We start from the raw sequence: 27896 nt of genomic DNA, 5'->3' as shown, positions 1-27896 counted from the left end.
TAGTGTAAAATTGTCAAGGAAGCAGCAATGGTTAGAGGAAGGTGTTGGCTGGGGTTGTATCACCATCCCCCAGAAAGCACCTCCCTATCCTGTGATGAATGGCTACCAGAGTACAAATTTTGTAAGGTGGGAGCAGGCTCGAGCAGTAGGTGTGGTCTGACCAGAAGCTGAGCTAACCTGACATCTCAATGAGCTTGACTTACACATATGCTAGGAAACCAACTCTGCAAAAATACTCCTCCGCACTGCAAGCTAAATTGTGTCAAATGGTACAGGACTGGACAGGGCTTCAGGGGTGGAAGCAAATGAGGAGGGGTAGGACTATCTTCAGCAGGAAAATGTAGATTAGTTTGGGGTGTCGAGGTTGCCAGACCATGCGGGAAATTGCTGTGTTGAAGTGTCTGTCAAGAGGCCAGGATTTCTAGCACCCAGAGAAGCGCAAATAGCACTCGAGCATCTGAAAAGTCTACTATTCTGTAGGTCTGCCATGGATATCAAAGGCTGTGTTAGTCTGCTGTACAAATGCAGTAATATCCAACTGTAACATTATAAAGGGCAAATAATATTTATTAAGGGTAAAATTGGATTTTAGCAGTTTTCCTATTTTAAATGGTGAAGGCAATTCTAAAAGTATTGGTTTCTGCCTGGATGTCTCAATTAAGCAACTCCATTTAAGAAAGGTCAAAGAGAAATCTCCAGTACCTGGATCCAGCTGTTCACAGGGGAGACATTTGATTCCATTGAAGCACTTGCATCCAGTGGAAGTTGTTCATAGGATAAGGAAAGGCCTCTCAAACTAGTGGACGGTACAGCTGACAGCAGTAACACACCAGCTCCAGCTTCTTTCTGCAGTTGACCAAAGATGTGAGGCATGCAGCCTAGCCGCAGAAGGGGAAGAACCTATGAATAAGTAGTCTAATCACCCAGTCCATGCACACATCTAAAGGCCATGACTCTTCTCAAACACTGGTGACAGATCTTCAAAGAATGAGGCCAACAGGAGATCTGTCCAAGCTCTGCACATGCCTGTGTGTGAGAACAGTCATCATAAACATTTTTTATTGCCTAGTCATTTTATTTACAATTTTTTTAAGCAATTAGGATGAAAAGAGTCATGTTGCATTTTAGTCAGAAATTATTCCTCATTCATTACAGCTGTAGCTTCCTAAGTGACATTATTTTTGTACTTTGTGCCAATTGCCAAAGTCCATGAGGATCTTTTAGTATTTGACCCAGTAAACAGGAACTATCTGTAACGTTAGTGAAAACTAATTCTGCTGGTTGTAATTTCTATAGCGTTAAACTGTGCAACTAAAGAACTTCAGTGTGCTACGTATGTTTTTTCCCCCATTAATTGTATTGTCTTGTTTTTATTTGTGTGTACTTTTAAATAAAGAGTATGGTAGTAACATCTACTCTGTAAAATGTGTGTGTTTTTTATTCCGTTGGCAACTTATTTCACCTAAGAACATTTTTAATTAACAAAATCTGTTACTTTCAAAGAGGAAACATTCATCTGATCTCTTCCCTACTTGAAGAAAGACAATGAGAAAAATCAGATAGGCACACAAAGCTGATAAGTTGTCACTTAGCAGGTAATGTCACTGTAGAGAGATAACTCTTTCATTTCACCTCACTTAAATCAGAAACACCTATTTTTAAAGCTTCCTAAAACATAACACAGTTGGACCCCATCAGTATCCTCTTTAAGCGTAAGTCCTATCCTTCAGGATCACTGAAGCAGATATAGTTAAATTACAGAAATAATTGGGAAAAAGCAAAACATAGGATCCTTCAGATAACTGTTCAGGGGAAAAAAAACCTATAACCATGACTTGCAGAATCAGTAATACGGTCTCTAAGGATCCTTCTCCGTAGCCTGTCACAAGGTTGGATTGGAAATAAATATAGATTCACCTGAAAAAGATTAAGAAAAAAAAGGGGGTTGTTATGTACTTCTTGTCTGGCATAATTCTGTCTCACTTCCAATTTGGCATTTTACTTTTAATAATACCAATAGCAGGAAATTAGGCTGTTGTGGAAATGAAAGAGAGTGGCAAATTATATATATACGCACATATGTTTACTGAAAATTTGAAAACTTAATAGCAGGAATTATATACTCTGAAAGGAAATATTTTTAGAGGGATGAGAGATTCCTAAAAATAACGTCACTTCAATCTGAATTCAAGTTGCCCAAGCGAGATCAAACAGGACTCTGTGGCTCCCTCTAGGAGAAAGAGGCTTGGGGTTACAATCCAGCTGCATTCCCTGCTCGCTCTGGCAGCTCTCAGGGCCACTGGTGGCAGACCCCCATCTGCTCTCCTCCTGCGAGGAGCCCGTGTTGCTCAGCATACTTTCTGGCATGCCCATGGTGGCACATAAAACCTTTGTGGCTTTTGCTGCAAGCATAATGCCATTAAAAGTAGGCATGAGCATGAAGAGCAGCAGAACAAATGAGGTTTGTGCCTTTAACTTATTAACTTTTAAAGAGGAAGTGGAAAGTTTCATGGTTCATTGCGGATTTTTCTGTCTTCACAGTGCAGAGAAGTAAAATTTTAAAATTTGGACCATGGTAACACGTAGGTTCAGCTTTCTTTTCCTGCAGTAAATACCACAGAGGAGGAGAATTATATCAGAAATACCAAGGAAGAGAAGCCTGGGTGAGATGTGAAATTCCAGTTACAGCTGTAGAAACCTGTAAGGAAAAAAGCTGATACTTTACTAAATTTTATCTAAGAAACACCTCAGTAAAAGCACTGTCAGTAGTTCAGCTTAAGACTGGAAGATACACGTTTGAGCCTTGATAATGACAACAATTAACGCACTGATGGTGCTGACATAAAATAACAGTAGATACCTTTAACTGCTGATTCACCTCTGGCTGCTATGGAAAAGCCCATACATCTTTGTTGCCTTTTTTGCATCTCACTGACAATCCCATAATTACGTTACTTCTCAGACCCTGCTGCACATCATTCGTGGTCCTTCTGACCCGTTTTCGTTTCAGGACTGCTCTAGACAGCCTTCCCAATCTAAAGACACTTGCCAATGTCTGCACTTTGCCTCAGGTGTCCTTCCTATTTCTAAAAATTAATTAACATAAGCTTAATTATTTTTTGATGTATTGTTTCTCACGCCTCGATTAATATTTGAATTATTGAAGTGGATCACTGCTATTAGTTTGTTCTCAGAAAGTTGGAAAATTCAGAAACTCCACTATCATCTTAATTACTTACAAATGAAGGGTAAATCGTCTTCTAATCCGTGGCAGAACTCCAGAAGATTTAATGGAGACAGGATCTCACTGCAAGACAGAGTTCCCCGTGCATTCCCCCAGGCTCAGCAGGACCACTCGAGCACTGAATGCTCAGTCTGCGTGCCTTGCATAAGCATCAGAGTGCAATTCCAGGACAAGAATTCCACTACATCTTTTCCTTCACAACAATAGGGCCAGATTTTCAGCAACACGATACATAAACAGAGAGGTAATTGAATATTCTATCTGCCTCCAAAATCAAACCCAGCAAAACAAACAACCTTCCTGCTTTTTGTCTCCCAGGGGAAAAAAATATATGACAACGCTTCTCTTTCCTAGCCTGGATTCCTATAGGAATTCAAACTTTTTTTGAGATCATTCTCTCTTTGTAGATTTTAATGAACAGTGTGTGTGTGTGCATGCGTGCACACATACATGCATGTGCATACCTGCATGTTATGAAAGAGGAAGGGGGAGCGAGAACAAACAGCCAGTTTTAACCACATCTGACGGAGCAATAAAAGGCTCTAAAAAATTACATTCTTATACATTTTATGAAAACAGACTGCTAAGCAAGGGAGACGAGACCCGCTGCAGCTTGAGTTAAACCCTTATTAAACACCGGGAAAGCTGCAAAGATGAAAGATGTAATGAATATCCACCCACAGAAAAACTGCAATCAGAGCCTCCAGCCTGCTAGACATGGGAGAATCCAAGTAAGAGATCACCCAAGGGAAGCCAAGCCCCACGAGCTCTGCAGATCACAGGAGTGCCCGGGTTGGGTTTAAGTTGTGTTTCTAATCCATTGCTGTCCAGCTCTGAAGGTGGCACACTTACTTTTGCAATGACTTTGAGGAAAGTCTATTGACCTACCAGTGTTAAGTAGAACACAGAGGCGTGCTTTGGCATTCAGCGACGAGTCAGGTGGCAGCTCTGGTATCAACTGTCTGACATCTCTTCTCTCTTGGATGCCAAAGGAAAACTGAAAGAAAGAGAGGAGGTCTGAACAGTACCGTTCCAACAAACACACTGCATTCAAAATGATGCTTACTACCTGTGGTGTTTGTGCCTTGGTTGCCTTTCCTCACCCACAGCTAGAGTGTGTTTGACAAAGCTTGTTTACCTCACCGAGAGTGGCACGTTTGTCACCTATCAGTCACACAACCGGGGACAAACTACCTTACTGCAGCACTCCCAATCTCTCCCGGATGACTGCCTTCCTTTTTACGTTCTGGTCTCAGTACCTCATCTTTCATCTCTAACTCTTTTTTGCACCACACACTTCAGTTCCTCCTCTGCTAAGCTCATTCGCATCTCTAAAAATATCATCCAGGAACTTTTTACTCTTCGTAATATTGGGCAGCAAGGCAACTTGGCTCTCATGATCAGCAATCTTGCTCACAAGAGCTCAGGAAATAACGCACATAGGCTCCCCGTGCCTGTAGCTATACCTAGCAGTGCTGCAATTCATGGTCCTTCACACCCTGCACAAAGGAAGGAGAGATAATGAATGAATCCAGCAGCCAAATCCTACTATTTCCTTCTTCCCGAAAAGGTTAACTTCAGGAAAAACAGAAGTGCCCGTTCTCATCACAGAGTGACAGGGATTTGTGTGGCATCATTATTGCCATTAGTGCTGCTACACCTATCTGAGGTTAGCCTGAGATAGTTTAAATGAACTTCTTTATTTTTCATCTTTTGTTACCAGGAGAATAATGATGAGCTGGCACAGCACTAAGAATCTCCAAGGCTTGGAGCAATAAAATGGAGTTACAGTCTTCTAAAGTGGTTACATTTTGCATGCTTATGGGAAAATAAATATTTATTCTCTTCGGTACGTTGTAGCTGCCAGTTCCTGATTTTCCTCCAATAAGATGACTTAGACGAGCAGCCGCTTGTCACTTTTCTACTGTCATTCATTACTTAAAGAAATACAGAGGAAGTTGGAACTGCACATTCTCCGAAGCAGTAAATATTTAAAAAACTGACTTTCATTTTTTTGTTTTTTATGTGACGCTGAAGTCTGCCATTCTATTCCCGGAGGGATGATAATTCCTATAGTAAGACAATTCAACATAAACACATGCAATAAAACAGGTCAGTTAAATCTGCAAGTTAATTCTATGCGAGAGCAAGAAGGCTGCTCAGTTCCCTAAGGGGTTAAGGCCCCAGGGCAGTACAGCTCTCTGGACTAAAGGTTGCATATGTGCTTGATTTCTGAGCTGGGACCCACATCTCTAACTCACTACAGTGCTGGTAGCTGGGAGGCGGTGTTGACAAGAAACAAAACATGTCTTTGCCTCCCAGCTACAAGCATTTTGCACAGTTTTCAGGCAGTGAGTGGGCAAGCTGGGAAGCAGTGACCAGAGGGGAAAAAAATTAAGCCATTTCCAAAGGATCTGTGAAACTTTGTAATCTGCCTCTGGGCTTTCCATGGAGAAAAGCAACTTGTTTGACACTGTCAGTACAAAGATGCCCAGTTTGGTTTCTGTAAAAGCTATGTTAAATATCCCATTTGCCAAATAGAAATCAGTAAGAATTAAAATGCATTAATGATTTCTCTCCAGGCCATAAGGCCAGCCACTCAGGCACCAGAACCAAGTGCAAAAGTGAGCTAATAATCATCTCATCTGCCGTTTTCTACATTTGATACAGAGATCATCACCACCTTGACTATAAGCACAGAAGAGACAGAGAACGCTTCCTGCTGTACCCTGAGTGGAAAGGCCTCTGCCTGCCCGCTATCTGGTGTTTAACTCAACTCCTACTTTGCAGTTTCTCTCAAACCATTTCAGATCTATCAACAGTCTGAGAACTCCCTACTGGTGACTATGGGAAATATTTTCACTGCTGCAGCTAATCTGCAAAGACAAATATTTTCATGTTTATAGTGCGAGAAACAAAACATCCTTATCTCCCAGTATAAAACATTTGCTCTTTGTTGGATACCAACACAGTTCAGCTCCAGAACTGTTTGAAATCCTGGCTCGTGGCTTATCTAATTCAGTGATACTCATGAGAATGGGAGCTAGTGCTCTGCGAGTACTTCAGACAGCCAGGGAAGTTCTCCTCCTAAAGTCTCTGTTAATCATGGGAGAAATTACCCCCATTTCATAGACATGACTGTGATGGGCAGGAGTACCCAGAGCTTCACCAGAGGTCGCACACCAATGCTCCCGGCAGAAATAGGTCACCACCTTCCCACCTCAAAGAAGAAAACGAGAACGTTTTTCTTTGTTCTCTGGTTTGAATAACTGCCTCGTTATTTTTCCACTGCTCCATTTTGTTCTTTGGAAAACCTTTTTCCATTCTGTTGTACATTTCCCACATACGCGTGCTTTCACAATTAGCCAGTTGGTGCCACCAACCCAAGTTTTGCCCCTGCCACCTACCTGTAGCTCTGCAGAAGCCAAACAATGGAAGGCATCGCTGTGGGTCCTCCAGCGGCTCCAAATCCCACAGCAGCTCAGCGTGCCCTTGGGTGCTTCAGCATCTGAAGGGGAGCTGCAAAGCCCACCGCAGAGCCACCGCCGGGCCCAGGCACCCCACATTGGGCCATTCCACACATTCGTGCATAGGAAGTGTATCATAACAGTCCTGGACATTACATCCAACCAGGTGCTTTTCAGTCTGAATGTTAACAGAAGCCACTCTCAACATTTTGTCAATCAGTGCTATTGCCAAGATACTGGCTGGAGATTAGAGCCTGTTCAGAACTCGTTTTTCCACTTTTCATTTCCACTTTTTTTTTTTTTTTAATTTTAATTTAAGGCTGTATTATGCTTCAAAACAAAACCAAACCAATATTTTCAAACCCACCTGTGCAGTATTAGTAGCTGCTTCCTTGTGGGACAGTGCCCCTCTCAATCGTCTCCGTACAGTTTTCAGTCCTTGCCACCCACTCATCCCAGCTGTTAATTCTCTCTGACATTTCCATGCATCTTTCTTCCAGAGAAGAAAGAGGCCATTGAAGAATATCGTGCAGAGTGTCAAACAGTTTCCGAATTGATCCCTCAAGGCTCGGGCCAGGGAGAGGGCAGCCCGGCTCAGAGGCAGAGCCCGGCAGAGTTTGCTGGGGAACCTTTGAGCCAGCAGCACTCCACTTGAAAAGCCTTTTTCCTTCAGACACATTCGTGCCTTGAATCATTACCAAATATAGAATGCATTCTTTAAAAGATACTGCTTTCCCCACATGAGGTACCTAAAACTGTTAGAAAAAGCTAAGCTGAAAAATACAATGATACCCGTTGCCATATATGGCACACAATTAAATCAAAATTGCCCCACAGCCTGACTTGGTGGCCATGCAAATCTTCACTTTACTCCTCCAGATTGGTTTGTGAGATACAACCAGCTCCTCACACACGCACGTGGCTGCCGACGTGGCTCCTTGCACACCCACTTGCTGAAAGGAAGGGGCATTTGACAGCATGATTATTAAGAACAGGAAGAAATTAACAGTGACCAAAACAAAGATGTAAAATTCCCTTATCCAGATGCACTGTGCGTCTTCCAGTTGCTGCTCCTGCTGTTGTCACATCTGGCTGTTACAGAAATTACTTGTTACACTATCTTGGCACTCTGGTGTAGAAAATAGCATTACCAGCTCTTCTCCTGTCTATCTTTCCACCAGGGCTTCAGGCACAGCCGTGAAAGGTCTCCAGGCCCCTCACCATTCTGCTTTGTCCCATGCTGGCTCCCTGCAGGACCCACGGCAAGGCTGTGCCGCAGGCGTCACGCACTCTCCCTCACCCAGGATGCACAGCAGGAGAACAGTTGTTAAGTTGATGCAACATTTTCCATCAGAAAAGGGTTAAGGATGACTAGGAGAGTAATAAAGCCCTCCCTTCTACTACTTTTTATACCACTACCACTCTCCAGTGTGTGAACTTCCCTTTCCATTCCAGGAAGAGCGCCATCATTTTGTAACAGGTGTGGATGTCAGAGTCACTTCAGTTTACTTCACACAAACATAGTTTCTGATCCATTGCTTGCATTAAACCGTTGACATGTACAGTGGCTTTAGTCCCTGAACTGTCAAAGCAGGCGGGATAACTTTCCCTATTCTGCCTCCCTCATTTCTTTTCCACTTTTACCCAGACTTTGGCCTCCTTCCCTCACAGCTGATCTCATCTTTGTGTTTTCCTTGCACATGTTTTGAGTTACTATCTCCACCCCTCACCCATGCCCTTAGAACACATTTACTTGCTTTTGCTCCAACAGAAGATCTATTACACAGCCCAAACACCCTGTGTTCCAAGTGTCTGAAGCCTGGCACCGTGAATGCTGGCCCTGCTTAGATTCCTTCCTTTACAGGTGTTTTCTCAGTGCCCTTTCCTATACTCCAGGTAGGGATATATCTTCCCCTTCTCCCACCTCTTCACATAGTCTCCTCCAGGAGAGAAGCTATGTGCGCTTCAGGCTGATGCAGGCTTTGCTGAGGAAGCTCAAACACTTCAGAGCTGGCAATCCCAGCTGGGCTCCTCTGCTCCTACCCACCAGAGTGACCACGAACCACGGTAAGGTACAACATGCACCAGGAAACCACAGCCCTGGAGCAAACACCCCCTGCTGTTGCAAGACAACACGTGAAAAGCAAAAACACAAATAACACGGCACTAAGGCATTCTGTACTTTGATGCAGGTTTGCTTAGACATCCAGATACCCCAGCTCATCTGAACAGCTCTCTGACTTGCAGAGAGCAATTGTCTTGGTGTTTTTCTCTCACATGTGAAGACAAACGCCAGATGAGCTGCTACTCAGGCTGAAACTGAAGGCTGTGCCAGCAAAAGGACAATTCTGCTGTGCAGTGTCTGATGGCAGTGTGCGTTGAGCCCTAAGAACATGGTAACTCTTCTCTGGGAGTAGCATACTTAGACGAAGACAGTCATAATAACAAGATGGTTTTTGTATATACCAAAAAAGCCTGTACCCTAGGTTGCATGTGGTTGTTGCAAGGCAGCACTTACATTCTGCAGCAATAAGCACTTATGCTGCTTGGTTGAATGAAGGAAAAAGTGGAGGGGAGGAGGGAGAGCGAATTGTCACTGATCCACAGTCAGAGCCCTGGCACTGCCCATGTCATTGCTTTGCCCAAGTACCTGAACATTACCATTATGCTTGCACTGCTGAGACACGAATACAAATCCATCCCTTCGACGCTGGCCAGCTGATCACTCCCATCTTGCAAGTTTTGTATACTCAGTTTAGTATCCTTTCACTATAAGGCTGACAAACGTGATCTGAAAATTGAGAAAGTGGGAAGAGCCAGCATTCTTCTTTACTGACATGGTTCCTAGAAGGCAACTCTAGACAAGACAAGTCTTGCTCCCCCGCAGGAACCAAAGAATAACCTTCTTTCACACTTCTGATACCCCAGCTCCACAGATGGAGCACAACACATCTCTAACGGGATTTCACTAAGGGTTATTTTTCCACTTAGGCTCCAAGTAAGACCTCAGGAGGTGCAGTGTGCATTTGTTATAGTTGGAAGACAACAGCTGCGGGCCAGGAAAGTCAGAGCCAAAAGGGGCTCAAAAGCTATTTTCAGAAAGATCAACAGAAAAAACAAATCCTTAATAAAATCTTCTCAAGATATTTTAGTGTTAAACATTAATGGTTTTATGGATGCGATACAGGTCGTTCCCAAATAAACAAGAACTTTGCAAGTAGCTATTAGGATAGTATGCAGTTTGAAGTAACACTGTTAAAACCCCTGAAATACTTACAAACTTCCCTTTTTCCCCCAGGGCATGCCACAACACAAAAACCAATCTTCGCAACAAGAGGATTTACAGGAAAAAAAATGGTCTTACTGCGAATTTCCCAAGCTGAAAATACTGGAAATGCATTGGGATCCTGCTTGTTCACATACACCACTTGAGCAGAAAATATCAGATCTAAACCAAAGTGGTTCACACCATGGGAGAGATGCTCCACAGCTCCTGCTGGCCGCCCAGCAGCAGGCATCTCTCAGCTTGCTCTGAGCCTGGTGCTTGTCTCACTAACTACAATGGGGGGGGAGGAAAAGGGGGGGGTGTGGCGGCAAAGAAAACCAGTTTCTGACTGAAGTCAGCAAGAATTTAACGCTAAACACAGAGCTAACAGTTGGCCAGAAGGTAAAATTTACTTCACTGCTACACTCTGACCACGTTTGGGATTCTGGAAGAAGCCTAGGTAGGACTTGATCTTTTGACACAAGCAACTCCAAAGTGCACTAGCTCTTCTGATGCTGCTTTCTTACCCACTACGCTGGATTGGCCACGAGGGACTGCAGAAGAGACCTCCCAGTTCTGTCAAAGCACTGGAGAGCAGACAATTGCTGGGCTACCAGAGTGACATGCAATGAGCCACGCAGGGAAGGGCAGCCCAGAGGCTCATGTTTTGTCTCATATCGTTTTGTATCCCACCCCAAAATTCTTGCTTCACTTCTGTCAACATCTTCTTCCTATTCTCTTCATCCCTAGCTACGCGTGATATTTATAGAAGTTGTACTTCTGCTTATTTTAGCTTTGTATATTCAGTTTTCTTGTTCTCGATATTTCTACCAGAAACTACATGTTTTTTCTCTCCTTTCAACACGCACTTTTGGAGCAATAAAGCAACCACTTGTCCCCTGCACAAAGGAAAAGAAGGATATAGAGGAGAAATGGGGAAAAGCAATGGGGAGGGAAGCTGGGTTCCGCTACTGCGCTGAAGTTACCTTTGTTCCCAGTCCTTCTGTTTCTGAAGTCCAACGAGTCCTGGTGGCTCAGCACGGCACCCAGCTCAGATGGCAGTTCCAGCTGGCGCTCTTCCACAGTGCTGTTGCGCTGCGAACTGCAGGAAAAGCTCCCATGAGTCCCCCACGCCTTGCCCTGCCGATGTGGAAGCAGCCTGCAGTCTTTGGATGGAGGCCTCCACGTGCACCTGAAAAACCCCATGGAGATGGGCCTCGTGAGCTCCTGTGCACCTGCCTTGGTATGATTATGGACAGACCAATTCCTGCCTTCTACCTCTTCATACAAAATCATCATCGAAATTCCTTTTAATAACAGTAATTTTAAAGTGTCTGGTGTCTTTCAAATTCTGAGTGATATGAATGCAGAGAGTCGCAGCAAGGTTTTTGTCTTTTCAAAAAGCTTCATTTCCTGAAGCGCATTATATCAAAACCCCACCCTACAAATTCCCTTCTGTGCAACACAGCGCTCCTTGTTAAAATCCTGCACGAGCCTGTTTCCTCCTCTCTCCCTTAGGTACCATTCTCTCTATGTACGCTACAATAACAACTGTGCCTTTACTGAGGTTGAACACAATAACCAGGTCTTTGTGAAGGATAATTAACAGCCAGCAGTGAATCTTAGCATTTATTCAACTGAGTATGAATGAGTTATGAAAATTCTTTTCTGTAGGGGAAGTAATGGGATATCGTTACCTTCACATATGCTTTGCCTCTTGCATTATAGCATATTTATGATTTTCGTACTTTCAAGTCAGAATAGGTACACAGATGCCATATATTTGCATTCAGACAGTTGTAGCTCAGTGTTTTCCTCCCCTTCTGTCACTGACAAAATCCCCACTCCATCTGCATTTAATCCAAATTCCTCGTGTCCACTCTGAGCTGGATGAGTGGACCTGAGCCTCTCCAGCTGTTCCAAGAGATGCAAAGGTTTGTTTCTGGGACTGAATTCCCACAGCTGACATAACCTACCTAGATTAGCACCCTCACATAGGGTGCTTCAGGGGCAATACAGTGGTATGACACAGCTCAGAAATACATGGAGCCCCTACAATTGTGCGTGAACTTTCCATTCTGCAATAGAAAGCTGCCAAGTTGTTTTCTACTATTGGAGATATGTCCTTAGAAACATTCAAAGTCAGGATGGATCATGCTCTGAGCAACCTGATCAACAGCAGGTGTCCCTGTTCAGAGCCAGAGAGTAGGATTAGATGGTCCTTAAGGGTCCCTTCCAACTCGAACGATCCTATCCAATAGCTACGCATGTCAAAAGCAGCAACTCCCAGTTATAGCATGTATATAACATATATATACACATATATATGTTTCTTCAAAGTGTATTCATATACACAAAACACAGAAATATCTCTCGAGTCTAAGACTGAAAACCAGTTGTAGCATAACTTAAGTGAGAAAGTAGAAGCACTAACAACCACTGATAGAAAAGCAAAGGGAAGCAAAAATGTCCAGATGCATTAACTGAAAATAATAAATAAAACCAAAGTTTTCCTGGGACTGTTCCCAATGTCTGTGGTTTCAGTTCTCACCCAAGCCTTCAGGACAGCTCTTCTCTCTGCTAAGAGACAAGAGGTGTGCTCCTGCATCAGCAGAGCGTATCGAGGCACAAGAGGTGCGAGGGCAGGGCTGTGATGGGGCAGGTTTTGTCACTGCTGTTACTTGGCTTTGCATTGCCAGGGCACGCACAAAGCATGGGAACACAGCCAGAAACCAAGCCTTTTGATCCGACCTTAGCCACGTGCGAGGCTGGCAGTGCCATGGTGCTACTACTGGCATGTCAGGAAGCACTCCAGGCGGTCCTGTCTCTAAGCAGGCCCAGCACCATTTTCAGCCGGGCTTTGCCGAAGCTGGAAGCGGGGCTGTGTGTGGGCACTGGGACTAGAACTCCTGACAGTGAACCTCATGCCATTTCTGTAATTGTTACTGAATAGGGCTTTTTTCTTCTCCGCTGCAACCTAAAAACCCCCTTTCAGTTCAATGACTCGTTCTGACCGAAGGGCCGCTTCCAAAGCGGCGATCAGACCAGAGGTTGGGGAATAAAAACATTGCAGCCCCCGGCTGCAGCATAGCAGTCCTCAGAGCTGACCCACAAAGGGAGCCCGTCAGCCTCTGACCTCCATGGCCCTTTTACCATATTTTAAAGTAGTCTTGATTTTTTTTTTCTTTGAAAACTAGTGGGGACAGCAGGGTAGGCTCTGCACAGTAGTTTGTTTGTTTGTTATACCTCAAAATGCACGTCCTGGCTCTCCTGGAAGGGATTCTGGCTAACCAGGCAACAATGAAACAATGACATTGCCCTAGTCCAGGGAGTGAAGGGAGACAGAGGAAAACGCATTATTTTTTTTACTGCTTGGATTTGTTTGTTTGCTTTTAATCTGGCTGCTTAGCATTCCTCTTTCCTAGTTTATTTCTACTGGAGTTCAGTCACAAACATACATGTTGGAGAGTCGGAAAGCTCTGCTCCTCCTAACACACCTCCACCTGCCCACCGAGTGTGCCTGCAGGTACTCAGGTAGCAGCCTTTAGCACCATCAACGTATTAGAGGTTAAACCAAGAAGGAAGAAAAATAGTCCATACATCACCTGTGGACAGGAAACGTGATGAATTGGAGCCATGTAGTTTTGTTCATTTGCAGGGATTTCATCCAAGCATCACAAAGCACGTGCTTTGCAGTCCTAGCACGGCCTGCCCCGTGCTGGTACCAGTGGCTGTGTAACATTTCTGCACTGCACTTGAACTTATTCATTGCACAGATGGGTGAAAAATGAGCCTGCTTCCACACAGGTGGGAAAAAAGAAAAGCCTCTTTTCGTAAGAGAGTGCTTCTTGGAGTTAAACTATGTTCAGTAGCTGATGATAGAGGTGCAGATAGTGAATTTGTAACAACAAGGAAGGAAAGCACAGCTTCTGATCCCTATAAAATCGGAAGCGTTGTGCTGCTGTCCCACGCTGGCTGGCAGGACGAGGGCTGCACACAGAGCCCTGCTCAGAGCCAACACACCAACACCTGCCCCAGCGCCAGCAGCCTCTGAGCGAGAAGCACGAGCACGGATTACTACACCGAACACGTCAGACTAAGTCAATAGTTTAATAACCACTATTAAGGCTTTTCCAAATCCATTTAACAACTGTAAATTAGTCCAAAATAAAATAGGCTCAGCCAATCAGCTGTGTAGTCGCTGACACACAGCTATCTGCTCATTTCTCAATTAAGCCAATCTCAGCACCCCGATTGCCTTGGTTGGCTTTGCCTGCCTGTGTGGCACGAGACGCAACGTAGAAACCCCCATCCTGCTCTGAAAGCCCCAGGGGGCTGTCCCTGGAAACCCACATGAGCAAGGAGTGGAGTCACTCACCCACTGCTGCCATCCCCTTCCTCTCTCCCAGGAGCTGTGGACAAGGCCCAAAGCCATCACACAGGGGCTGCCTTGAGGTCAGAGCGGCCGCTTGCACCCTGTCAGCTGTGTGTGAGCTCCTATTGGCACCAGGGTTTGCTGGGTGACAGCAAGCAGCACAGAGGGGACAAGGCCAGGCGGCTGCCACCAAGGAGCCGGCAGCAGTGCTCCCCTGTTCGGAGATGAGGCGCTGGCAGGAGCCAATCAGCCCATCAGAGGGAGTGGGGAGAGCCCGTCAGGCACAGCAGGAATAATTGAGGGAGCTCCTAATTAATTTGATAATAACCCTATCCTGTACTAACACACTCCACGTGCAAAAAGAAAAAAATGGGTAAAAAGTGCCAATTAGCAGTGGAAGGGGAAGAAAGCGTGTGGTGGGGATACAGAGATCCTCACAGCCATCTCCTCAAGTTGTGCAGGTGCACGGGGCCTGGCACAACGGCGGCCAGTGTTGCATGATGCTTCATCCAGCAGCCTGGGCAGGGCAGCTGCTCCTCTGCACCGAGATACCATGGTGAACTGGCAACTGATAGCACGGGTACTCAGCATTCACCTGTTTTTTTCCACCAAAAGAAAGTGTTCTCTCCCCTTTAGTTGTGCACTTTTATGCAGTGAGAGGCCAGGAGTCCCAGGATGAGTGGAGAAACAGGGCTGGAATTGCATGGCCAACCCAGCCATCACCAGCCACCATAACCCTCCCACAACAGTTCCATCAGATTTCTGGCCACTCACCTGACCCAGGACGAGGTTTGGATACTTGGAGCAGGGCAGCCCTCCTCAAGCCCCCACCAGGCTCGTGCTATCACTGTGGTGGTGTTGGCCCAAAGAGGTGCTGGCAAAGCCTATAGTAATCCAGGCACCTGCAATAAGCTGCTGGGAATCCAAGAAGCAGTTTGGGGATTTGATTTCTAAGTAGTGATGCTGGCCTGCCACCACCATCCCACATAGCCTTGTGGTTATTTTCCCTCTCGTAGTCAGCGACACAAGCTGTTTTGTATTTTCACTCCTGAATTTTCTCAAAGCTCTCAGCATTTGCTATTAGACTCTAATCAGAGGGCTGAAAATGCAGTATGTTTTTTCAGAAAACAGGCAACTTGGATCTAATTACACTCTGTTAAAGTTTTAACAGGTATCTCATAGTCACCACTTTAAAGCTCTCATAAAGCACGCAGCTATAATGAGCTCCAGCTTGCTTTCTGGGCAAATATGAAAGTCTTTTTTTTATTAATGTTTGTGAACACAAACAGAAGGCCAAGCACCATGGATGGTATTGAGATTGCTGGAACAGACAGGTGGTGCTGGGTTTCTTACCTTTTTCAATTTCCCTTGCAAAGCAGGGAGCACATGCCAGGAGCCATGGGATGGCAGCACGGTGGGTTGGTCCCTGCATCCAGCGAGCAGGAGCTGATTTCCACTTGAAGGAGCCCAAGATGGGCCTTGGGCTTCTGCGGTGCTGCCAAGCAAGGTGACCCCATCACACAGCAATGCACTTAAGAGTGGGAACAAATTTGGGGGTTAAAACAAAGCCAAAAAAAAATAGCCACCATCCCTCCCTCCCCCATCACTCATAAGCCTCTTTGAAATACACCAATTTAAAAAGAAACAAACACCAACCTGGCACTTCGCCACGGGTCTGCACAGTTTTTAACTGACCCCATATGGAAAGTCAACCTGAGCAAGCTGTTAAATGCCTTAATCCAGCCCTCTGGCCCCCTAGAGGCACGTTTGTCCTGTGAACTATGGAGCCAAATTTCTGCAAAAGCAAAGCCTGAGATCTGGAAACATTAACTATCCTCCCACATAGGCAGAGAACAAAAATCTTCACTGCGACGTAACAAACAGCCAACCATACGCAGTTACAGGTAAGACAGACTTGACACCTTACTGCTGTGCAACCCCAAATTTCAAAGCAATGCGAGTCCCAAACCCCAGCAGTTGTGAGGGCAAGGAGGGCACACAGGGGAGCACCCACCCCTGCAGAAGGATTTGCTGCGGGGACTGCAGTGCTCACATGGGCACTTGGTCCATACGGTAGCTCACAAAATCTCTTTATGTTTCAAACACATAAAAATGACTTTTGTAGTCAATATGGATCAGCACTGCAGATCAAGATAATAAGCCAAAGCAAGAGGGACAGAAAGCTCTCTGAGCAGAAGCTGAACAACCACAGTAAAAATCCCACCTGCTGCTGTCTTGTTTCAGACATGCTCAGCTTTACCATGGAGTTACCAAATTCTGCTTTCCTCCATTTCAGGTAAAAGCTCCCTACCAGCTGCCGGTCCCACCACGTGTGCTGCAGAATGCATTGGCCAACCAGGACCTCAGAAAGCCTCCACGCTGCCAGCAGTGCCCACCCAAGCACACAACATGTATGGGCTCTGCCTCACACCCTGGCAGTTCACTCGTTTGCGTTGCAGTAGAGCACACTCACCCGCAGCAGGAATAAGGGAGAGTCTTCCCTTCCAGCAAAGAGTGGAGAACTGACCCTTTGGACATACTTAGTTTAAAAGGCAACCACAACTTTGAAGTTTTGATGCAGGAAATGACATGGCTTCTCTAGCTGCAGTGCTATGAAATCTTAAGTGAAAGATTGCTTCCAGCAGAACACCCTGATTAAATCTGCAGAGATTTAGCAAAAAATAAGATTTCAAGGCCCAATTAATTTTCTGATTAAGAAGTCAAGATGGGTAAAGAGCTGGGAACAAGCAGCTGAGATCACAGTCTTTCTCCTTGAATATGTTTCTGTTCATTAATGAAGATTTTAAAAAGCAAAGGACAGAAGAATAAAAGACTGACCTTTGATGTATGTGATATGCCATAAACTAGAACCAGTCCTCCAGATTTTTGCCTGTCAGCTTCGCATTTATGAAACAGAAGTTGCCTTTAAAGATAATTCGACATGATTACAGGTCTCTCCCAGACTGAAGATCTCTCTTAAAAGTGATCTGTATACATTGCCCTTTTTTCCCCTCTATGATGTTAAAAAAAAAAATAGAAAGGCCTGAAAGTTTTGAATATCAATGCTTCCCGCTCACCTCTCTTCCTTGGAATCCTGGAGACACACAAAATCCGATCTTTCTGTTTTTGCTAGAGAGAGTTTTAGATGATCTGGGCTTCTCCACGAGGAGGGAGCGAGTTCCTTGCTTCTGCAGGGGAAAGGCAGCTCTCACAAACAGAGCGTCTCCTATAAATATATCAGTAATGACCATAAAAAGGAAAGCAGCCTAAACAAAAACCACGTCCAGGCGCTGAATTCGGGTATTGCGCTCTTGAAAGAAGCGAGCCCGCACCGGGCAGCTCTTGTGCCAGCCAGAGCCGTGCAGAACACGTGTGCCATTTCACCGCTTAAAAACACCCATCTGACAACCCAAACACGGCCTTCTTTCCTCCTTTTCCCACCAACAACCAAGCAGCGTGTTACCTTCAAGTAATAATGAGTAGCGCTTATTTCAATAGATCTCTATTCCTACAAAACGCAATCCCCCTCATTTAAGCCTTTGACTGGAAGGAGGAAAAAACAAGCCAGACTTTGCCCTGGATCAGGGAATTTGAGAGACGTATCCAAGCCCGAATCAGCCACATACAAGTCCTAGGACAAGGAGTTATGCAAAAAAAAAATCACCTTGGAGTAAAGCAGACTAAGCTGAGAATCCGATGTACTGCAGGTAGTGAAAACTGTCTAACCCCCTGAAGTTTGCAATGCTCATGTGAAGTACTGTATACTCCATAAGTAAAACCTCCTGCCCCAGAAATCCAAGGGAGGGTGAAAGAACTCACTTGAAGGTTTGTCTCTTTGAAAAAGACCTGAGGGAAGGAAAAAAGGTCCATTCCAGGGCTCGCAGAATAAGTGTATTTAGATACTCCTCCTTAAGAAAGGACCCAGATGCAAGCAAGGTTTGTGCCATAGTTTAAATCCAGGTTCCCAGAAAAAAAAACTTGCTTACAGAAAGATCAGAAGATCTGAGGATCATTACTGCAGAGGATTCTGAGAAATTATCTCCTAATACACAGTTGAAGACAGAACTAGTCTTGGTCTCTCTTTGGCTTGAACCTCTACTGAAATTTAATGCTGACAAATCAAAAAGGGATATATCCAGAATCCGTAACCCTGATAAAAATGGGAAATCTGTATCATCTTAATCAAAGGATATGCCACCCTGAGCTGGATCTGTGTCTTGTCCCTTGGCCTCATATGACTCCTGTGTGGTAGAGGTTAAGGGTTTGTTAAAGAATATCGGTTTTGATTAAGTGTCACATACGGCGTAAAACATCCTCTTTATCATTGGAAGTGGAGGTTGGGGGCCAGACAGTGCCTTTTAGAGAGCTTCTAATATAAATTAGGTGTCTTAGGTAATGGGTGGTTTTCAGACAGGATTGATCTTTCTGTGGTCCAGTCAAAGTAGGTGTGTTTGGTGAGATGTCACAAAAGCGAGCTTCCTGGCACCTATACTAATGGGCTGGTTACCCCTTTTGGAGTAGGACTTGAAAAATATAACACAGGAATCCCCCTCCCCCTTCCTAACTTTTTCATTTTCTTGATGTAATGGGCAAAGGTCTATATATCCTTTACTCCTTTGGTATTTCAGTCCTTGTATTTGCAGTATCACTCAGTGAATCTTAAGCCACTCATCCTTTTAGTCACTTACAGCTCCCTAAACTTGCATGAACTTAAAGATGAAGCTGTTATGAGTAGACTAGGTTACTTACTATTTTTATCAATGTACAGCCTTTAAAGGAAAATGTATCGAATATACCATCGCCACCACAACCAAATGATTTCTCTTCCCCATTAAGTCCTCTTTGGAAACTTTGATTGCACAGAGACCTAGGAAGAACTGCAGAGATGTTAAACCCTACATTCCCCTGCCTCAAAAATAAGAGCAAACATGCATTTCTATAGACTTCAAAACCTGTCTGTATTTTCCTCTTTATGAAGCAGAAATTCTCTCCGCTTTGTGCAAAGAGTGGCATGATCAAAAGCACAAACTGAGCACATGAGAGCAAGAAGCTCTAACGCAGAACCTAACCGTGGACCTCAGGTAAAGAGGGTATATACAAAACAAACCTTTTCTTTATAGTTCATTGACATGTTGTAGTTAAAACTTTTCTGAAAAGTTTCCATGGATTTATGAAGAAGTGAGAGCACAAATGCACAGCCGGTATTGCAGCCCCCATAAACCCAGCCAACGAGCAAAATCCTTAAGTCTTTAAATATGCAGTAATACTGCAATATTAAAATGTTTACAACACATTTCCTGCATACCCCCTCATCATTGGTAAATATCAAATTTAAAAATATATTCATATAATCAAGACACATGAATTTATTCTGATTCTCTCACCGAAAATCATCTTTGATCCCAATCTAAGGAACTGGAATAACTAAGACTTAGAACACAAATATCCTTAATTTGGTTATGAAAATGGACTCCTCTTTAGGTGAAGACTTAAGCCTATATGTAGCTCTAAAGCACAGAACAGAACAGCTTCACTGAATACAGTGGGATTATTAAAGTTACATTTACTGTCAAACCATGACCAAACCAAGCCTGAGACGTGACACATTCACTGCCTTCTTGTTTGTTTGTTTCAATTTCAGATATGAAGTATAAGGAGTCTTCTCTCAGTGTGGAAGACCTGAAAAGGACTAAGTGACCTTTAAGGATCTCTTCCAACTCAAAGGACTCTATGATTTCCTGTCTCTTATCTCAGGACCTCTCAATGCTCATTTTTGCTTATTTGCTCATTTTTATGATGACATAACTTGGACAAAATGTGTTGAAATGTTATTTTCAAAACCTCCTTGACCAGTTGAGGACTATTTCTTTCCAACAGCTTCAAACAAAGAGCATCTACTCCTACATCCCCTCCTATACCCAAAGGGAACAAAGCAGGAGGCATTTCACTAATGCAAAGGATTATATCAAAACCAGTGACTCTCCACTAAATTCCACTTACAGAAACATAGTGCATCCCACGTGATGATCGCTTCCGCACTGGCAGGGGCCCACAAGCACTACTCTTGGCTCCACCTGAGACCATTCAATCCCTATGCTGAGAGCACCACCCAAATGCAACCCAAGCTGTGCCAGGCCCAGAGCCATGAGCACCTCCTTGGGGAGCTCATCGCAGTTACACGTAGAATGGAACCTTGAACTGGAAAGGCAGTAACACACATGAGCAAGTAGTGATGGCAGAGCAACCAAGAGAGGTGACTGAAGTGCAGTCTACTACCAGAGTGATCTCCAATCTCCTTAAAGGAGTGACACTGAAATCAAGGCAACGTGGTTTCCTTTATTCCTCACCCTACAGTGCCAGTGCAGCACCTGAAGACAGCCATCCCTGCCACCCTCAGAGGGCTCTCCCCTGCAGGCCCTCCCCATGCAGCACCTCCCTTTGCGAGGGGCAGGCAGCACAGTCAGGCCACTGAGCATCGAGCACTGCGCAAATCCTGCTCCTAATCCAAATCACTTTTGATAAGAACAAAAGCCGTGTGCAAATGAATATTTCTGTCTTATTTCAAATTCTAGGTTTCAACTGCAATATTAATGCTATTTTACAGTGTAATTTACTTGTAATAATATGTCATTATTGCCATTTTACAGTTTTCTCTTAAAGTAGTAAAGAAAATGTTTTAAAAGGCACAAATAGCTGCAGCACAAATCTCCATTCAGCTTAAGAATCTGTGCTCTCCCATCAGAATGGCTCGTAATTGAAAACAATGACATCCCCAATGCGCTAAATGCTCCAGTCATTACAGCATTTTTATTTTGGAATAAAAGAGCATGCTCACAGCTTTTTTCCCCCTAAATAGTAAACATAAATTAAACATTTCTCTTCTGTTCCCAGAATGGCATCTGCCGGGGCTGACCCCCAGCCGTCAGGGCAGGGAGCCTGAGACAGCATGCAGGGAGGGCAGCATCTCTGCCTGGGGATGAGGTTCCAAGCAGAGCTGGGACCAGGACAGAGATACCACGAGGAAGGCAGCATTACTTAAGGGAGAAGACGACTGTCGTTCGTGCGGTAATTTTGTACCTGTCCTGTTTCTACCTGTTCACTGTATCTTTGGAGCATCCTATGAGAGCCGTACCCAGTGTGGTTCCAGACTTTTATAGAATGGCTTCAGTTGGAGGGGACTTTAATGATCATTTATTTCCATTCCTCCAGCCATGGGCAGGGCTGCCCCACTCCAGATCAGGCTGCCCTCCAGATGGGGCCTCATAATGGCAGAGTAGAGGGAACGACAGTCCCCTCCCTCAACCTGCTGGCCACCCGTCTGTTGATGCAGCCCAGGATACTGTTGGCCTTTGGGGCTGCAAGCATACACTGCTGGCTCATGTCCAGCTTTTCATCCATAGAACTGCTTGAGTTGGAAGGGACCCTTAAAGGTCATCTAGTCCAGCTCCCCTGCAACGAGCAAGGACACTTACAGCCAGGTCAACCCCATCCAGTCTGACCTTGAATGTCTTCAGGGATGGGGCATCCACCACCTCTCTGGACAAACTGTTACAGTGCCTCAGCAGCCTTATTGAAAAAACTTCTTCCTTATGTCCAACCTAAATCTTCCCTCTTTTACTTTGAAAACATTTCCCCATGTCCTATCTTCACACATCCTACTAAAAGTTTGTCTCCTTCCTTCTTATAGCCCCCCTTTAGATGCTGAAAGACCACTATCATATCTCCCCGGAACCTTCTCCAGGCTGAACAGCCCCAGCTCTCTCAGATTGTCCTCAGAGGAGAGGTGTTCCATCCCTTGGATGTTTTTTGTGTCCCTCCTCTGGACCTGCTCCAACAGCTCCATGTCTCTCCTGTACTGAGGACTCCACATCTGCACGCAGTACTCCAGGTGAGGCCTCACCAGCACAGAGCAGAGGGGCAGGATCACCTCCCTTGCTCTGCTGGCCACACTGCTTTTGATGCAGCCCCAGGGCTTTCCATCTTTACTCCAAATTATTCACGCACCACGAAACTCCTTGAACACACAGTGAAGGGTGCTTAAGGCCCACGTGGCCAGGAGGGCTGTAGGTTACATCCAGTTGTCTCTGGGATGTTGTACCAACAGCAACTACTGCTGAACAGCAGTGGGAGTTACACAGCATTTCCAAAAATACGGATTCTCAGCATGATGCCTATCTGAATTCAGCAGAAAAATATTTAGTGGCTGGCTAAACATTAGTAAACAAAAGCAGATCAAGATGATGTTGCTATAATAACAGATTACATTACCATTCCTCGTCCTCAGGAGCACTCTGATTAGACCAGGATCCTCGCAGGCCTTATGAATAAGGCAGGATGGGCTCTGACATCCCCGCTGAATGCAGGAGCCCAGCAGGCAGCAAGGAGCCGGGTGCTGCTGGGAGAGGCACGGGCCTGACAGCAGTGACTGGGGCTGCTGATGCTCCTAAAGTTTGGGATGAGGTTTTCTACCAGCACGGACCGGTACCGCTCTATCGAAACCAAGAATGCTGCTAATTTGCAACAGCAAAAACTGACCCCTGGTCTATTCTAATCTTTTCTTAGTGCGAGGCTGAGTTGTCCTAGTGAAGAACAGTGAGGATGTTTTGCACTACAGAGACAAGTACAAACTTCGCTGTTAGTCAAGGGATGGGAAGCTCCACCAGTCGAAGGAACCTACAGCCCTGCAAGCACACCTCGCCTTGATTGCTGATCTCAGATCTGCAATTGCATAATTACCGAACTGAGAGAAAATTACTTTTTGCTTGAGAGTGCTGGGACAGCTCTGAATCCATGAATGACTCCCCTCAGGCACTGGTGTTTAATTTATGAGCTATTTATCTCCTTGCACACACCCCGGCACAAACAATTATACTTAGTAATTTGTTGATCTTATCAAGGCTGTTTGATGTTACTGTTGCTACCTCCAATAACGCTGTGCTTTGAAACTTAAGCAGGGTTTAGAACCAAACTCGGCTACTTTGCACACAATTCACATTTCAGAAGTTTAACCCTTTGGCAGCTAAACGGCTTTCCACACCATCTGTAAAGGTGAGCAAAAGTTCCATCTGCTGCAGCCCAGCTGGCAGTGCAGCCCCTCGGCAGCAGCGGGCGCCCTTCGGCCAGGGGCAGTTCTGGACAACAGCCTCCCTGACTGCCAAAAAGGAGGACTGCATTGACCTTTAAACTGTTGCACGTTTACCATCAACAGAACTCAATGGATGCCTTTGTACGCCTCACCCTTGTCCCTGGTTCTAAGGATCAGGAACCAAACTTGTGGCTGCACAGTGCTTGCCTTGGGCCATACCTTACGCACAACAGCTCCTCTGCATGTCCTTGACCAGAAGGTGCTCACAAGCAGCTCTCCCAGGTCCCCTCACAAACCTGCCATCTTCCTTGAGTGCTGCCACAGCCACTGGGCTCACCAACACACAGCTGGATAACGTAGGGACAAGCAATACAGACAGCGCAGTGATTTAGCATGGCGCTTTCAAGCCCAGCCTTAAATCAGACACAGTGATGGAGCTGGTCGTGCTGCTGCCAGCAGAGGGGGGAGGAGAAGGAGGTCAGGGTCAGCTCTGCACTGAGCTCACACACAGCACAACTGGCACCTCCTGTGCTGCAGCCCAGGTGAGCAGGGACAGAGCCCCGGTCAGTGCCGGCAGATCTTCTGCCATCAGCATCCCCAGGGAAACCCACCCGCACTCAGACATACCCACACATTACCTCAGCCATCTGAACTCCTCCTGCTGTGCAGATTTCCTGCCCTGCAGGGCCCAAAGCCAAGGAGCGAAGCAGGAAGATGTCTATGCCGCAGCCCCACGTGATGTCCCATGCTCAGATACGTTTTGTCAACTTCTGCATCGCATGTGCTCTCGCAATAGCAGCAGATTTTGTTTTCTATATGGTTTATAAAGCTTTCCCCTGCCAAACGCATACATTTTGCATGCAGAAAATAAAATGCTACAGGCAATCTGCAACTGCACGGAGCTGTAACGAGCTCTGATGAGCAGGCACGTACCACATCATCTGCTTATGGCGGCAAGAGCGCACATGTAACTGATTTCACAATATGCAACACGCTGCCATATGTGCCTGTTCTCATAGATCAGGAATTGGCACTACCTGCAGATAGAAGCCAAGAAAACTGCTTCAAAGACAGCCTGGAAACACAGCATTTACTTCAGAACTTCCAAAGCCTGACCAGCACTTGGCTATCCCCATCCGCCGGGTACTGTGATGAATACCACCGCTTTGATTTTTTTGTTGTTGTTTTCAAAGCCTCCAGTGGCTCTCCTGGTTTAATTGAAGCAAAATGGTAGGATTAGCATAATCAAACATATGGAATTAGTATTGGGAGAGTAAGAATTAAAACGAGCGAATAGCACTTTTAAACAGTGTCCAACTTATAACGATTCTCCCGCTAGCTGCCCGTGCCCTTCATCCTCCGTGAGTTCACAAGTAGAGAGAAACATTAAAATGGAGCAGAAAACATTTAAGCCGACAGCTTTGCCACATCCGTTGCTCTTTCAGAGTGCAGTTTTGCTGTCATACCCGCAGCTGGCAGGAGCAGCACTGCGCCAAACCACCCGGCGAAACACAGCACCAGGACGGATGCTAAGCTGGGCTGCGCTCCTCACTGGTGCCTGGGGGCAGCCTTTGGAGGAAGGCTGTGCTGGAGGGGCACAAGGACAGCAGCAGCCATTGATGGTCCCATCCCGTCCCGCACTTTGTGTCTGCGGCCAACCGATGCCCCGCAGCACAGAATGAAACCAGAGGTTTTCATATTTAACATTAATAGTTAAAGCTGAAGAGAGAAACTATGCATGCAAGGTAATAAAATGAAACATACCGTATTAGAGAATATACTTTCTTAAAGATGTAGCAAAACTATGAAGTTTGTTTTATATTTTCAGAGTATTGTAATAGCATGCAACACTTCTGTTATTAAGAATAACTTAGTTCAATCTTTACCTACTTTTATTTACAGAACTGGGAGGATTTGCAAAGTACGTATGTTTAAATTTGAACAAATACGGTTTGTTAAATGCAATGAAGAGGAGCAGCAATACGAATGAATCCATTAACGGTCCTGACAACTTCTTCATTTAAAAATCTTAAGTAGGGGCACGGTTACAATTTGGAAGCCAGAGCCAGCTTTGGGCCAACAACACGACCCATTCCGGCCAGTACTGAAGCAGCAGAGGTGGGTCCCCCTCCCCGGCACACGCACTCCACTTCTCTCTCACCTTTCCTTGTAATGGGAATTCAGTGCAGTCCCTTCTCTGAGACTGCTGCCTCGCTGACTTCCCACAGAAAGGGGCAGGTTCTGCTTCCCTTTGGCTCTGGCGTTTGACACAGGCTTTGGTGTTCCTCATTTCTTCCCCTCCCCGCAGAGGGCAGCCAGGGACCAGCAGCCTTTTCAAAGCGTACAACCAGATTTGTCACAGCGGTGCAAGAGGTCTGCCGCAGCATTCAGTGAAGAGCAACACCAGCATCTCCCCCAGCCGAGACCACACTGACACCACAGGCACTTGAGAGAATCATCAGGCTATTTTAAACACACTAAGCATACCGCAACTGAGGGCAATCCTAGAAACTTGCCCTTCCTAGAAACTTGCTCTTCTGTGTTACCCCAAAAGACCTGCTCTCCCTCGTGGTTAAAGGGGCAAAAAAAAAAAGCACTCCTATCTGCAGCCTTTGTCAGCCCAGCGACTTGCCTGCAGCACAGCGTGACCTCTCCCTTCACAACACTATCTGTGTCACCCTCCACTGGCCTGAAAACCTGACCCGAGAGGACAACACACAACATCAGGCACCGCTGCTCCAGCCTCCACAATTTAATAATCTCGAGGCAAGAAAGAAAGAGTTTAAAAATGACTGGAGAGGAAAAAAAAAAAAAAAAAGACACAGCCTCAAAGAAAAGCATGATTTTGCTACATTTGCTCTCTCCAGTAAAAATCATTCACGCTGCATCATTTTTATTATCCTTGCTATCATCTTTCAGTGAATGTCCATCTACAAATTCATTAACTTTTTTGAGACAAATCATTGGCATCCTAATCTTCTGATTCCCATGAAAGACTCACTTTCAAGATACAATTGCAGCTGCCCCACACTGCCAGTTACTGTATCATACACGTCTTAAAATTCTGTAATCAGCATCCACCAGGTGCCGTATCGCATTCAGCACACCACAGTCAGTCAATACAGACATCCCCAAACACACCAAGGCTGGTTTTGTCAAATGTTTTATTGAGTGTAGACATCTGGAGTACTGTAAAACATGCATTATCTGTAGATTCAAAAAGGAGCAAGCCACATTGTCCTCACTGTCAAACGTGTCAGGCTTGGCATACATGATGGAGATTAATGAAGTATCATGAGAGTAATATGGTTCCTGAAAAGCTTCTACAATTTGGAGTAGGGTCTTAATCGTTTCAAATGCAAAGCTGTTCACATTTAGTGAACTTGCATGTTCACCGGAGGTGCCGTATTTTAATTCAAAACAAACAAGAATAATTTCACTGGGGGAAGGGGAGGTTCCCTAGGTAGAAACTGTATGCTTTTTGTTTCCAGATATTCCATCCCAAATAAAAATTCATATGCTTTTTGAAGCAGCACAGTTTATTTCTGAGCAACGAACAACGTCTGATACTCATTTCTTCTTGGGTTGCTGGGGTGTATTAAATTTAAAGAAGATAATATCTCCATCTTCCACAATGTAATTCCTGCCTTGTTGCCTGTACTTTCCAGCAGCCTGTAAATACGACAGACAAAAGGAAAATTGGTTATTTCATTAGACATTTTACAGCATTTTCTATCTGTATGTTTTTAAATACATTTTAGTGTAAAAAAAAAAAAAAGTTAATGGTAATGCTTGAGCTTCTGAGTCTGACAGTCACAGCACTCCCCAGTTTGATGCAATTTGGTTTCACATGCACGTAGAACATACAATAATAGTTTCACCATTGAACTGGTGGCATGTCAGTGCCTTCCATCTCATAACGCGGTCAATCTGAAGCATTTCCATATTGGAAATGGAACGAACAAGAACATAAACCCTGGCAAATCTTACGATAACGGAGACTAAAACAGCTTTTAGGCTTTCCTTCTTTTCATCCAAGCAGCCCTTCAGATGGCCAATACTGGTGGCAGGAAGCTGAACCAGGCTTGCAGGAGGGAGCAACGCCCAGCACCCTGCCCGGCGGTGGCCAGGCTCACACACCAACTTGGGAGTGGCTTCCAGCCAAGGATGAGCCCCAGCTGCCAGAGCCACTGTGTAAGGTCACAGCCACACACACCTCATGCTTCCAGAGGGGCCCTCGCCTGCTGGCGCCCAGATAACAAAGGGCTGAGGAGTATGAAATGCGGTCTTTCCATCAGAATTTCCTTTAGAACAAATTTGCTTATGGTACAGACATCAGAAGGGCAGATGTAAGAGCAGATAGGCTGTGAAACCGGGATAGAGGGGATGGCACAGAGACCAAAGACATGAAAAGGAAATTCGTTATGGAGATGCTGTACTTGAGGAGAGCAGAAAATAGG

General features: G+C 45.1%; 1 protein-coding gene and 1 long non-coding RNA gene across 3 annotated transcripts in view; both read right to left on the bottom strand.

Moving 5' to 3' along the window:
- Positions 1–549: 549 nt before the first annotated feature.
- Positions 550–24149, bottom strand: LOC121111245. The gene is made up of 4 exons (XR_005861760.2): positions 24075–24149; positions 6652–11168; positions 4133–4241; positions 550–3307 (listed from the first exon to the last, which is right to left on the bottom strand). It is a non-coding gene; the product is annotated as an uncharacterized LOC121111245 (long non-coding RNA).
- A 2434-nt stretch (positions 24150–26583) lies between these two features.
- OLA1 (Obg like ATPase 1) overlaps positions 26584–27896 on the bottom strand; it is an 85535-nt gene continuing 84222 nt past the window's right edge. For both annotated transcript variants that reach the window (XM_040703439.2, NM_001031254.3), the window contains exon 11: positions 26584–27108. In XM_040703439.2, coding sequence (XP_040559373.2) covers positions 27007–27108 — 102 coding nt within the window. In that variant the 3' untranslated portion in view covers positions 26584–27006. The remainder of the gene's footprint in view (positions 27109–27896) is intronic.

Source organism: Gallus gallus, chromosome 7 (genome assembly GCF_016699485.2).
Source record: "Gallus gallus isolate bGalGal1 chromosome 7, bGalGal1.mat.broiler.GRCg7b, whole genome shotgun sequence".
NCBI classification, from domain to species: Eukaryota; Metazoa; Chordata; class Aves; order Galliformes; family Phasianidae; genus Gallus; species Gallus gallus.
Note: the sequence above shows the minus strand (reverse complement) of the source record. Positions and strands in the feature narration are given on the sequence as shown.